The sequence below is a fragment of the Meriones unguiculatus genome, chromosome 7 (genome assembly GCF_030254825.1).
Source record: "Meriones unguiculatus strain TT.TT164.6M chromosome 7, Bangor_MerUng_6.1, whole genome shotgun sequence".
NCBI lineage: Eukaryota > Metazoa > Chordata > Mammalia > Rodentia > Muridae > Meriones > Meriones unguiculatus.
This window is the reverse complement of record NC_083355.1, coordinates 73,849,743-73,863,697: the sequence shown is the minus strand read 5'-3', so window position 1 is coordinate 73,863,697 and position 13,955 is coordinate 73,849,743. Positions and strand designations below refer to the sequence as shown.

The 13,955-nt window shown below is 36.3% G+C and overlaps 1 protein-coding gene across 2 annotated transcripts in view; it reads left to right on the top strand.

Annotated features, from left to right (window-relative positions):
- Nucleotides 1-13,955, top strand: part of Mdga2 (MAM domain containing glycosylphosphatidylinositol anchor 2) — an 886,150-nt gene that overhangs the window by 658,242 nt on the left and 213,953 nt on the right. For both annotated transcript variants that reach the window (XM_060387568.1, XM_060387567.1), the window contains exon 7: nt 6,211-6,540. In XM_060387568.1, the coding sequence (XP_060243551.1) occupies nt 6,211-6,540 (330 nt within the window). The remainder of the gene's footprint in view (nt 1-6,210; nt 6,541-13,955) is intronic.

Below are 13,955 nucleotides of genomic sequence, written 5' to 3'. Positions count from 1 at the left end.
TTGTGTAATTGCTGTTTTTATAATAAATTTCATAGTCCTGGGCTGTCTATCTTGTCGGTTATTTTGTAATATTTTCAGTGGAAATACTTGAGATGTCAGATATTCAATACATCTTCAAAGGCTTCCATGATTCATCCCATAGCTGTTAATTTTCTCACTTGGTTTTCTGGGTATGTGACTTAGAAAAATTTTTCACACAGAAGCAGAAGTTTAATAGGTACAGCCAACCTCCAAGAATATGGTAACATGCATGCAAGCATGTTCAAAGCTTTGAACAGATCTCCACAAAAGCAAACTCTACTTGCACACTCAATTTTCAAACCTAGCTTACTGTTTTGTTTCAATCAACCCTTATTAACTTTCTGAAGCAGAGTTTCTAAGCATCCATAGATGCCTCTTTTCCTTCATCTTTCATCAGAATTGATTATCTGCTGATCTTTGATACGCAGAAAGAGCTCTCTGGCCTGAAATTAGGTCCACTTTAGAAAATACAATGTTAGACAGCTGATACCTCAGGACCATGGTGACCCTTAACATGCACAGTCAGAAGGAATTAAGATTTCTGTGTTAGTCTTTTTCCATTCAATATCATTTTATTAGTAGAGTTTGACCATGATATATTGTTGGATCTTTGCCTGTGTGTATTCATCAATCTCTTTTTGTATCTCATTCCCCCCGTGGATCTAAAGAGTGCAAGGCAATAACACAAAATCAAAGTTAACACAGACATCTCACACTGCATACAAGCAGTTAGTATCTGCAAAGCAAATGCTTTGAAATGTCCGTTCATGTTAATGAAAACGTTTGACTAGATATATAAAATAATGTATATAAAGGAATCATGGGTGGATTTGGGGACAATGCAGAAGAAGGAGAATTGGCTTTGCTCCTAACTTGTTCATCATTCCCTAAGGCAGTGGCTACCTAATTATAAATGAAGATATAAAATATACCACTGTTAATTCTATTTCATATCTTTGCTGATGTAATCTATTTCCAACTGAGTATTCAATTGGCATCTGGTGGTGTTGGAAAATACCTCATTTCTCAAACAAATATTAAATTCTCTTTAGCAGAGGATAGAAAAAAATCAATGTCTCATTTATTTGAATATAATATTAATGATTTCTGTGTCTATTTCTCTCTGTAACAGTCGGTAAAATTTTTCATCCAGAATTCTACACAGATCATAAAATGAGGTATAATTTTTTTAAAAAAATTTGTATTGGTTGTTTTGCTTTCATGTATGTCTGCACACCACATGCACAGCTGGTGCCCACAGATGCCAGAGGAGGCATCAGATCACCTGGAACCAATATTGCAGGTAATTGTGAGTTGCCAGAATCAAACCTGGGGCTTCTTGAAGAGCAGCCAGTGGACATGACCACTGAATTATCTCTGCAGCCCCATCTTTTCACTGATTTAGCAACCAGTGTTGGTAACTGGAGGCCACTCTGTCTCCTTATAGTTGTGAAATGGATTCTAAGTAGAAGTCCAAAAGGTGACACCTGTTGGTTTTCATTTCCAAGGAGATACTTGCTCAGTTGCTATTGTTATTATGTTATCTCCATCCATTCTTTTTATTGTTATGCTAATATCCATCATCTAACTCATGGAATACTTTATCAAGAATGTATGTTTCAATATTTTATTAGTTTGTCTAGACTTTTATACAGTGTGTTTTCATTGCAGACATTCTTAAACTCTTCTCCAGATCCACCACCTTTTCCCTTCCTCCTTGCCCACTCACTCATCCTCCCGTTCCTTATATCTTTACTTTTTGTCAAGGATACTTTGTGTTGTCCATACGTTCCCATATATATGTGGATGTGTTACTTTCTGTGGGAACATGGTAGACTTACCAAGGTCTACAGTCAGACACAAAAATGATTCTTCCTCTGCAAGAAGTTGACAAATTTCCTCTAACTTGTAGGCTAGGGGTAGGACTTGGTGCTCAGTTTGCCTCTCAGTGCTGGGATCTGGTCTGGCGTGGGCTTGTATAGGTCTTGTGAATGCTATGAGTCTATATGTGCAGTTGTCTTGCTGTGTCCAGAAGCCATGGTTTCTTTGTAGCCATTTACTGCCTTTAGCTCATGCACCCTTTCTGCTTCTCTTCTGCAATGATTCCTGAGGCCAGGAAGACAGGATGTGACATATATATTTAATTTAATCCTGAGCTTCTTCAGTCTAAAAAAGACATAATTTACAACTTTAATCTGATATTTACAGTCAAGATACAATTCTACAGTCTCCTTGTGTGGATTCTACAATTTGGATGTCTTTCAAGATGGCCCTCTGTCTCAAACCTAAACCAAAGAAGCAATCTATTGTATTCATATTACACTTCTAAACTGGCTAATCATTACAGAGGTTAGCTTCATGCCAAACCTTTTCAAGCACTGCCAGACTAAACAAATGTCTTTTGCGGTCCATTCGTCACAATTTATGACACATTAAACCAAATATAATGTTCTCTTAGGACAGTGTTAGGGGATTTCAATATTCAGCCAAGAAATTACATTTGAGGAAAGAGATTTCTTCTCTGTCTTTCAAAGAATGCTTTAGGGTATAGTACCTTAAGTCTATTGGACACCTATTATACTTTAGCACTTATCTCAGATTGATTTGAAGAGGTTGAAATATTAAATGATAAGAAGAAATGACTTTAAACTGTCATTGTATGAGCTACTAGAAATTATTCACTGAAAAGGAGAATGTTTTTAATTATAAATGAAGGGACTTACCTTGCCGCTTATTAGCTATTTTAAATACTTTATATTTTCAAAGCTCAAACACAATAACTAATAAGATATTTCATAGAGTGGGTCTCTGAGAGAGACTAGTACTATCACCTCCTATTTTTATGAATGACACACTTGACCCATAAAAATTAAATAACCTATCCAGGACCTCATAAAAATGAAAGCTAGTTACAAGTTGCTATTCACCTGTACCTGTTAACAAAGTAAGTTAGTTTCCTAGATTTCTAAGCAGAGTGAGAAAAATCTAGTAAATTTCACTCTCCTGTTAGTGTAGGTAAGTATGCTTCACATACATACAATTCTATTTTACTTTCTTTAGAATATCTTCTGTGTCCACAACCAGTTGTTTAGATACAAGAAAAACACAAACATAAAAGGAGGTCTGTGTAGCTCAGTGACTCAAACCACTTCTTTTGAAATTCTATACCTATAGTTGAAAGAGCACACTGGTTTCTCTTCTTTCTTTTTAATTTTATTTTTTTCTTCTTTGGATTTTGTATTGTTTGGAAGTATAGTATGATTGGCTTAGGCCAATTCATTGAATGGTTTTAGACTGCCATCAAATGTGCTTGACATTAAATTTGTTGTTTTTGAGGTCAGTTTATTAAAATACATTTTATTGTATTGCTACAAAATACTGCAATTATGTATGATATTTAACCTTATTGATTGTAGCTGTATGATCTTTAATCTTTTCACTTAGGATTTTACAAATCACTTTTCCATGAGTGAAACAGCCTGTGACATATAATGTGAATATTGATTTCACATGTTTTATGAGGGTGACTTTTTGAGTTTGGCAGTTTCAATCCAATTTGGATGATTAATGCACAGGGCTGTTGGTGTCAATAATACTTTAATATATCTTCATACAAAGCATTGAGCTACACAATAGTAGTGTGTGCTAAGTGGATCTCAACAACAAGAACATCTGAGTGTTTGTTGCGTTTGTTTCTATATGTCAATCAACAAATCACTTTGTAAGGAAAATTAGTCTTAATTGTACTTATATGTGTCCTCCTAATTAGTGTGAAGAACTCAAAATGTTCTTGGTATTTTTAATATGTATTTTATGAAGAATTATTCTCTGACCTCCTAAACTGTTTCATGCACTAGATCTACTGTTGCATTTGAATTATATGTTCACAATACTTTATACCAATACAGTGTCCAGATGAAACCACATTTTAAATTACATTTTCTTTCTGGAGATGCTGGCTTCACCTTCAGTGCTTCTGAGAATGTAACACATTAGTCTAGGTAGTAGAATATTTAATGAACCACCATTTTGTCCTCCAGTAACCTACTCATAAATGCATGACTCAGCGTAAATAAGATTCCTGGATTCCGTGTTATTTTTAAATTTTAAAAAGTATTTAAAAGTGTTAGGTGGGCTATAAATACTTGTCTTCTAAGTTTCTATTATCATCAAAACAGTATATTACCTAAACAGTAAATTTTGAATTTATTCTGTTCTCCAGATTTCCTGGAGCTTGTAAAATATTTCATATGTGTGTGTGACTAATTTCTCTATATTTATGTAACATAAGAATTTGATGAATAAGTTGTGAACAATTATAAATTAATGTAAATGATGACTACATACATTTCCATAAGGCCCTGGTTATATCTATGTTCTTCATCTCAAATAGTTTTAGGGTTGAATTGAGTGCCTAGACTTGAAAGGAGACCCTGCAACAATGTCCAGAATACAAAGAGAGATGAAAACATTGTTTTTCATGGTTACTTACTTTTCCAAAGGCAAGATGAACAAAGCAAGCAAAATTCATAAGGCTAACAACTAAGGAAGTTTTGATGAAATGCATTGTTAGATTAAGAACACATTCATCTCTTGTTCATCCTGCATGTGCAGAACTACCCTGTTCTCCTAGGTCTTCACAGGACCAACAGAGGGAACTTTTGTTCATTTCAGAGATGCTATGTCAGTCCCGAGGTGTAGCCTCTTATGTCTGCAGGCACTGGATTGCTGGAAGCATCAGTGTGTTTGTAGTTTTGAAGTAAAACTGGGTGACCAATATTTTATTCTCATACAGTCCAGTACATTTTATTTCATACGTTTCAGCTCCACATGACATTTCAGATACATGAAGAGCCATGTTGAGGTAAAGGAAAATACAGGTAATAGTTTAAAACATAAAAGTGAGTCCACATGAGAAGCAGCCATAAAAGACACAATTTATTTCCTGTTGTGTTTGCACATTCAATCCAAGTTCAGGTCCTCTGGAAGCCATCACTCCCTCCAGTCACCTTCAGTCAGCCACTACAGCAGGTTCTGCTTGTCACTCAGCACTGACCCTAAACCCAGAATATTCTTTCGTGAGGGTATAAGGATGGCAGGTATTCTAGGCCATCTCCAAGAGGTTCTTTTGGTCTTCTGTAAGAAAGAACTAGCATAGTTTTAACTGAAACTGTCTACCTGCTATGGGATGGAGAAGAAACAAAGGTTAGGAGAATGTTTTACAGACCTTTTTCACATCTTGTGTATAGAAATGCTTCATAAATATAAATTGACTAAATTCTTACTGAACTAGCTTTGATTGGTGTGTAGGTATAATATTAGAAGTATTTGCCTTAATATGATTTTTATACCAGTATGTGAGTTTCTTAGGAAATTATGGAGTACTGAAAGCATAGTATACTGAAGGTTTTAAGTTAGATGAGCCATATTATTTCTTTAAACTTTAATACCCTAGAACTTTAGGTAAACTGTTCCCATGATTAATTTAAATTCTATGGTGATAATATTTAATTATAGAGTGACATACTTGAATACAATTGTCACAGTTAGCTGCTGTTGTCAATATGACCACCTTGGAAGACAGAACTTCAGTTGAAGTATTGCCTACATTGGATTGACTGACATGCATGTCTTTGGGAGAGTTTATTAAATGATGTTTGTTGTAGGAGGGCCCAGGCTCTGTGAGTGGGCAGGTGGGCCTGGATTGCATAAAGAGATTTGCCAGGCAAGCTGGAGAGGGCAGACCAGTATGAAACTGTGTTTTCCATGGTCTCTGCTTCAGTCCCTGCTTCCAGATTCCTGCCTCCCTCAATAATGGATGTAAGTGTAAGATGAGATAAAACCATTTTCCCAAAGTGCTTAGGGTCAGTATTTATCCCAAGAACAGAGACCTAAGTACAACAACAATTGTGAGTAAATTAAAGATTTATTTATTTTTCTTGTTGCAAAGCATTACCTAATGTATATATAAAAACATAGTGTAAGGAATTTTTAAATGGGTTTGTTTAGATTTTTTTCCTGGAGTGCCTATGAAGATTTATAGTGCACATGACTTAAAATCAACAGAGAAACATGCTCATTCTATTTTGCTTTCTTTATTATTTCAGCCCAGAGATGATTACCTAGAGTGAGCAAATCTCTACAATTACGAAAGTAACACTAACTCCTTGTGCAATTTTTATGTTTTAGCATTAAAAAAAGGACGATTTTGGATCACTCCTGATCCTTATCACAAAGATGACAACATCCAAATTGGGCGTGAGGTGAAAATATCTTGCCAAGTAGAAGCTGTTCCGTCTGAGGAGCTAACATTTAGTTGGTTTAAAAATGGCCGTCCATTACGAAGTTCTGAGCGGATGGTTATCACACAGACTGACCCGGATGTGTCCCCCGGAACAACAAACTTGGATATCATTGATTTAAAATTCACAGACTTTGGGACTTACACATGTGTGGCCTCTCTGAAGGGAGGAGGAATATCTGACATCAGTATTGATGTCAACATTTCCAGCAGTACAGGTAAGAGGCTTGCTCACAACACAGAACACCTTTAAGATAATTTCAGTTTGATGAAATCAATGAAGTTAGGAGATTGTTTTTTTTTTTTTTTTTTTTGAAATTTGCTAAATCTAAAATAGTACGTTTCTGAGCACCCAGTAAACATCTGATTTGAGACATTGTTGCTTTCACTTTTATTTAGATTTTCATGAAATTTTATAAAAATTGTGTAAGAGATCAGTAGCAATGGCAAAGTTATGGTTTAAAGAAAATCATGCCAGATTTTTTTCATTAACCACAGTCCTTGCAGAGCTAAAAATTATATTAATAAATTAACCCAGTGACTAAGGTTGAAACATTTTTTTAAACTTAAAATTCAACAAAACTGCTTAGGTCCAGACATTAAACCTTCAGAGGTAACTTAAGAGCATTTAAATAAAAAAATACATAAGAAATGTTTCTTCTAGTAATGGAAACCTTTTGTTAAAGTTGGTGTCAGATGCGATTTCTTGGACAATACCATGGTACCATATCCTCACAGTATAATTAGCTAAACACAAAAATATATTGGAGGAGAATTATTTTAAATGTTAAAATGAAAATGTGTTATCCTTTTTCTCTTGTTCAAAGCATGTCTCTAGATGAGGAAAAGTCCAATGTTTTTATGAGAGTGTGTGGTAGGTTAACTCTCAGGATGTTTTAAACGACCCCATGTACTTTGCAATCTGTTGCTTTTCCAATCTGTTACCAGAGTGATTTCTAAATGAAGATTCACACACAGTGCTGGGTGAGTACAATAAAGTGACCTCATAGAGTTAAGTTACAGAAGAAGAGCTCCATGTTTGCAGGTTTTTGACAGTTGGGTTTTCTTTTACAGCCAGGCAACATTTTGACTCATACACTGTTTGATGTATATGTGACTTTGTGCCTTCTCATCATTCCCAACTGCAGTTCTTGCTGGATTGATTTTACTGTTTAACGTCCATATAAAAGGCTGACAAAATGTGCTTACTTTCTGTTATTCATTTTTTCTAAAGTATATTCAGTTTTTATTTGGTATATAATCTATGTGAAAGGAACTTAGAGTAGTAAATTAGTTGTATTTGGATATGGCTTCTGTCCTAAGTTATACAAAGTGTCTATGGCTCCTGTCCTAAGTTATACAAAGCGTCTACCTGATCTCTAAGCATATGAACTAGCAGGATCAGATAGACTTATTTATGAGATTGAAGGAAAAGTATGGATAAATATTTATTCAATCAACAGATATCCATATACTGCCTGCATTAGTATGGTAAACAGCATTGTACTGAGTAACATCAGATAGTTTTCCTTCTAAGAGTAAGAAAAATTCCAGGCTCATTTGCCTCATTTTTGATGGGTAATTTTCCAGAATTTTCAATCAATACATATCACCCCACTTCGTTTCCTTATCTTGTTTTGTTCAATCATTTCTTGTTTGAGAAATAAGCAACACACACACACAAACACACACACACACACACACACGCATGGAATCATGCCTTTTATTTAATGGACTCATTTGGAGAGAACATGGTTCATTGACAGGCTGTTCAAATATGACAAAATAGACCACAGAACAAAAAGGGAGAACACTGTAAAATTATTACTAGAACGTGTTTTGATGTTCACTTAAATATGGAACTTACGTTGACTGTTTAAAATTAGATGTTATGACCGACAAAGAAGAAAGCTACAACATCAATTCATGAAATCTTTAGAGGCTTTTAAAAACCTGCCCATGCTGACTCCTTTCTGACACACAGAGATCTGACCTTTCTCAAGTGGAAACTGAGTGTTGTCATTCTGTTCAATGCAGTTTCAGCATTAGAGAAAATACATGTCATATGGTCAGAACTCAATCAATAGTTGCTTAAAGTAATACTTCCTAAATGATCTAATTCATGAACTTGACCCTAAGATTTCTTTTCTTAGTCTGTTTCTGTAGGACAAACACTGTTGGCCCTTCTTGCTTTTTCTCAATTTTCTTCCAACATTACAAAATTTTCTCAGTACATATATGTGTGATTTGATTTAATGTCTCAGTCACAGACAAGATAGAACAAGATGAATGTTGTAGTTTGTCTAATAAAACTAAAAATGAAGGTCTCATCAAAAACTGTTAAGTTATTCAAGTGGCAAAAGCAGGGAACTAAGCTGAGTTTAAGTACAGTGGGCTTATCTGAGCAGACATGTAGCATGTTCTGAAGTCTGGACATACAGGAAACTGTAAATTGAGAGGACTTATGCCTCTCTTCACACTTACTCTGGCTTGTTTTCCAAGTGGTCTATAATGTAGTGGAGCACTTGAGTGGCCTATACAGCTCTCATGACTGGGGTTTTTAGGATTCTAGTTATAAATATAAAACTAAGATGTCTATACCGTAGAAGTTTACACTCAAAATGACACTTCAATATGAAAATAGGTGTTACAGACCAGACTAAGCAGGTATCACAAGCTATATCGTATTTACCATATTTTTAAAAATCTCAGACTATGTCAATATAATAAAATCACTAAGAATATAGAGCAATTTAGTTGAATTGATTGAGTAAATCAAATAAAATGGAGCAATTGCTAATAAATAACTATAAATAACTGGACATGTGGTTCTATGAAAGAAAGCCAGTACTTCAAAAATAACAGTTGAAATGTCTATATGTGTGGGTGTCTTTTCAATTTGGGGTTTTTCTTATTTATTACCATTTCAAAGAATTTAGCACTGGCCAAATAGTCAGCAGTTTTATTATAGTCAGCATTTTTTTTGTACTACATTTACACCATTTAGGGTGATAATTTTTCTGAGGCTGGCATTACACAGAAATCTTACATTGATTCCCAACTGTTGCTTGGTTTTAAAGGATGTGTACATGACATTTAATAAGATGAGGCTTTGTTGCCAGGAGACATTTCTTCATAGCACAGAAATCGTTCTTAAATCATAGACCTATAGACAGTATAAGTGCTAGATGATACTTAAGACTGAAATGCAGAATATCCCTGAAGGAAACTTGTCATTTGGAGAATTATTAATGGTTTTAAAAGACAATGATTTAGGAAAATAGCAGGTTATCTTTAGGAAAGCTTTGAAAAGGCTAGGTCTACATGAGGATTTATTAATGTATGTTAGAATACTAAATACTGAAATAATATATGCTATTAATACACTTTTTTCCAGTTAGTTCACTATTAACACACACACACACACACACACACACACACACACACACACAGAGTTCTTCAAGTTTAGAAGTGGTAGTGGTCCTGGTACTCATTTGCTGTTTTCTCAATTTGAATTGACATTTTTTTTCCCATTTCCTTTACAAATTCTTTATATGCTGAGCTCTGCATCATATGGAGATGTTTCAGACAGCCATTGTTCTTAGGTAATTCATGACAGAGTACTCAGGTGCCTGAGAATGTTTCCTGGTGTGCAGATACTTTCTTGAACTTTTCTGTTTGTGTGTGTGTGTGTGTGTGTTAATTTTATGTATTTAATCACTTTACAGCCTGATTTCTGCCCCCTCTCTCCTCTCCTCCTAGTTCCCCTCACACCCTCCTTTATCTTCTCCTTCTTCTCAGAGGAGGGGAGGCCCCTAAGGAATACCAATCTTCCCTGGTATCTCTAGTCATAGAAGGACTAAACACATCTTCTCCCACTGAGGCCAGACAAGGCAGTCCAGCTGGGGGAAAATGAAACAAAAGTAGGCAACAGAAACAGAGACAGCCATTGTTAGGGGACCCACATGATAACCAAGCTGCAATCTGCTACATATGTGTGGGATCTAGGTCAGGCCCATGCATGCACTTTGGTTGGTGGTTCAGTCTCTGTGAGCCCCCATCAGCCCAGGTTAGTTGACTCTGTAGGTCTTCTTGTGGTAGTCTTAACTCTCCAGCACCCTCAGTCCTTCCTACCACACTTCGAAAAATCTCCCCTAGCTCGGTCTATTGTTTGGCTATGGGTCATTTCTGAATCTGTTTCCACCAGGTTCTGGATGAAACCTCTCAGGAGGCAGTTATACTTGCCTCCTGTCTGTAAGCAGAGCAGATGATTATTAATAGTGTCAGAGGGTGGCTCTCTTCCTTGGGGTGGGTCTCAAGTTGGACCAGCCATTGGTTGACCATGCCCTCAATTTCTGCTCTATCTTTATCCCTACATTTCTTGTAGGCAAGACAAATTTTGGGTCGAAGGTTTTATAGGTGGTTTGATGTACCATTTCCTCTACTGAAAGTCCTACCTGGCTACAGGATGTGGCAGTAGCTCAGAGCCCTAACAGCAGAGGACACGGAGCCTGAACTTTACTTGAACTTTGATCAGATTTCTGTAGATGCTCTGAGCGCTTCTGTGGTGTCGCTACCGTCTCATGGAGACTTGAGACTAGGCTGCAATCACAAAGGAAGAAGAAGAGACAAAGAAGGGATGGGGAAAGTCAGAAACTAAAAAAGAGCTAATTAGGTCATGTTTAATCTTTCTCATGGATATTAATATGAGAAAATCACTTCAGTTTATTCTGGTCTTAATATTTTATCACTGGAACTATAGTTTAGTCTAGACTGCAGGCAACTTAAAGCACTTTCTATTCTTTGCTGTAAATATGTCAGTTGCAAATTTAAATGTATCAAAATCTGAATGTCACGATTCAGTATTGTGAAATACAGATCCTTCATAGCCTCCTAAAGAAAACTAATAAAACTTAAGCCTAAATTATCAGCAGCTAAAATCAAATTCTTAGAATACATAGCTGCTATTCTTTTATATGAGCATATTTAGTAGGGTGAAATTTTGGTTTTTGGTTTCGATGATGTCTTTCTTTTCTTTTTCTGGGTATCAGCAGCTTGCACGTTTTCCTTCACATGAGTCAACAAACTTGTGTGTTTATAGTAAACTCAGAAATGTGTGCATCCGGCCTTGAAAATAAAAGCAAGCCTAGTTGTCTTCAGAATTCATGGTGAGACATCTGGTTGGTAAATACAGCAGAAGACTCAGCACGGGTGTAGGGTTCTGCTTCTCTCTTGTTAGAATCCACAGGGAGTTTATATAACAGGGAGAAACAGGATTCTGTGGGTTCAGCAAGATACACAAGTGCACAAGTTCATAAGTGCAGAGCACAGTGATGACCACCTGGAAATGACGTCACAGTTTGGCGCTGCTGCTGGCTGACAAGTTACTGTAAATCTAGAAGCCGGCAACTGTCTGCATAGGTGTGCAATGAAAGTTGTTTTTTTTTTGTTGTTGTTGTTGTTGTTGTTGTTTGTTTTGTTTTTTTTTTTAACTTAGGACTGTGGTGCACGAGGAATGAGAATTGGAGGTGAATGTGAGAGCAAAGGAAAAACTGCTTAAGTCCATTTAACTGGATCTGCTTCTTTGCTCTTTTCTATTTCAATAGGAAAGTAAGAGCCCTGGGAAATTTTGCTTATTAAGAGTACATTTCTACAGAATGACTGCAGTGAGGGGTGGGCTGTTTTAGCTAAATTTGAACTATTATGTCAACATGAAATGATGCTTTGGTCAGAAGAAAGCACCATACGGTTAAGATGTACGAATTATTACCCAAGGTACTAGACAGAAAACAACAATTTCACTTGGTAATCATCAAAACATAGGATATATTAACTTTGAGCTAATGACAGACCAAAGGTTGGGGAAGAGCTGGACAGTAGTTCTCAGTTTCTCAGTCTGTGCATGTGTTTCAGCTACAACTAATCTACTTTATTAAAATACATATTTTACTGATTATAACAGCTAAGCTACCTAGACGAATGAATAACATAGCAGTGCTAAAACTTTATTTGCCAAAAGAGTAAACAAGAATATATGCCCAGCAGACATAGTATGCTGTCCTTTGACCTAAAATTTTGAAACTTTATTCATTTAAATAAAAAAAAATTAAAAAGACCAAATATATGGATTTGTTAGAAAAAAATAAATTGAGCCAGTATGTAACTGCTATTTACTTATAAAATCATGGGTGCATTCAAAGACTGACGGAAAATCTCAGACTCCGATTGTCTCTCATTAAAGCGCACATTTTAGTGAATGCTTTGCTAAGCTGCCCGCTGCCTGCTGGAGTGGTCCAAACTGTAAAATTATGCTGCCAATTTTCTTGAGATTATTCTGTGGCTGCTAAACTCCTTAGGTCTTACAACTGTTTTCCTGCTCCTGATGTTATGCTGTGATGTAACACTCCCATCTCTCTATTCATGTAAATACATATGAACAGAGAGAGGATATATATACATATATTAATGCACATATAAATATATGCATATTTGAAACACTTAAAAGATGTAAAGTAAAAACAATAGCTATAGCTACAGCATTAGTAAAAGTTGAAAAACTTAGAGTCTCCTGGTTAGAAGACCATTTTTCTTCTCAGGCTGGATGACTGGAAGCTTTCACATGGGCCTCCAGCAGGATTGTTCTCATGCAAGTTAAACTCAGTCTTTCAGTCATGAAGACTGGCTCTTGTGTTTATTTACAGGGAGCATTACCCCAATTAGGGATCACCACCTGAGCCCCAGCAAGTAAGTTTCAGTCAGCTGCCCATATAAGTCAATGAAAGAGGCCAAACTAATAGTGAAAAATCAAAAATGGGAGATTTATTTAATATTGCCATACTGAGAAAAAGGACAAGGACCTCCAGTGAAGTCCTGATGTGAGTCTGGGAGCCACAGGGAGAACAGTAAATGCTTGCATGAAGAATCAGCCTTCTTCAGCACCTCCTTGTGAGGACACCTGACAAGCTATAAATCTTTGTCCTGCAGGTACTTTCCTCTTCTGCATGCTCAGAAGTCTCTAGCTCTTTCCTTTCCCTGTAGGAAATTCCTGAGAAAATGCTAATTTATTGGGCTCATTCTTTCAATAGTGTGATAATCAGAGAAGTGAGCATCAGGTGTTGCTCTGGAGCATTTTAATGCCTGTGAACCTGGCCAGGGACAGCTTGCTGCTCCTGTCGTTGGTACCGGCCAGAGTGAAGCATGGAGTTTGAATATGGTGAGGGCAGGATGATTTCCCTCCTACCAAGAGTACTGCTTTTCCTGTAGCCTTCAGCCATCTTTCTCCTTATGGTCTGTTCTCTCCTCTGGGGTAGAGAGAGAGGCTACAGAGGATTGAGACCTGAATGTCAGCTGACCTGAACTTGCTAGTGTTCAAGTTGTCAAGAGGCTATTTTGTTCGGTGAATTTCCCAGGGAAGTACCCGACTACAATACTGTTCTTACAGAGTTTCTACATTTCTTTGAGTGCATGCACAGATTAAAGAAATTTTGGACTATGAGTACACACAGAAATTTTCATCTGTTCCCTGAAAAGGATAGTATAGATGTCAACCAGTGTTACAGAGGTGTCAAAATATAATTCATATTGAGGTTTATAAGTCTAACCAAGAAAAATACTTCACTCTTAGCAATGTTTA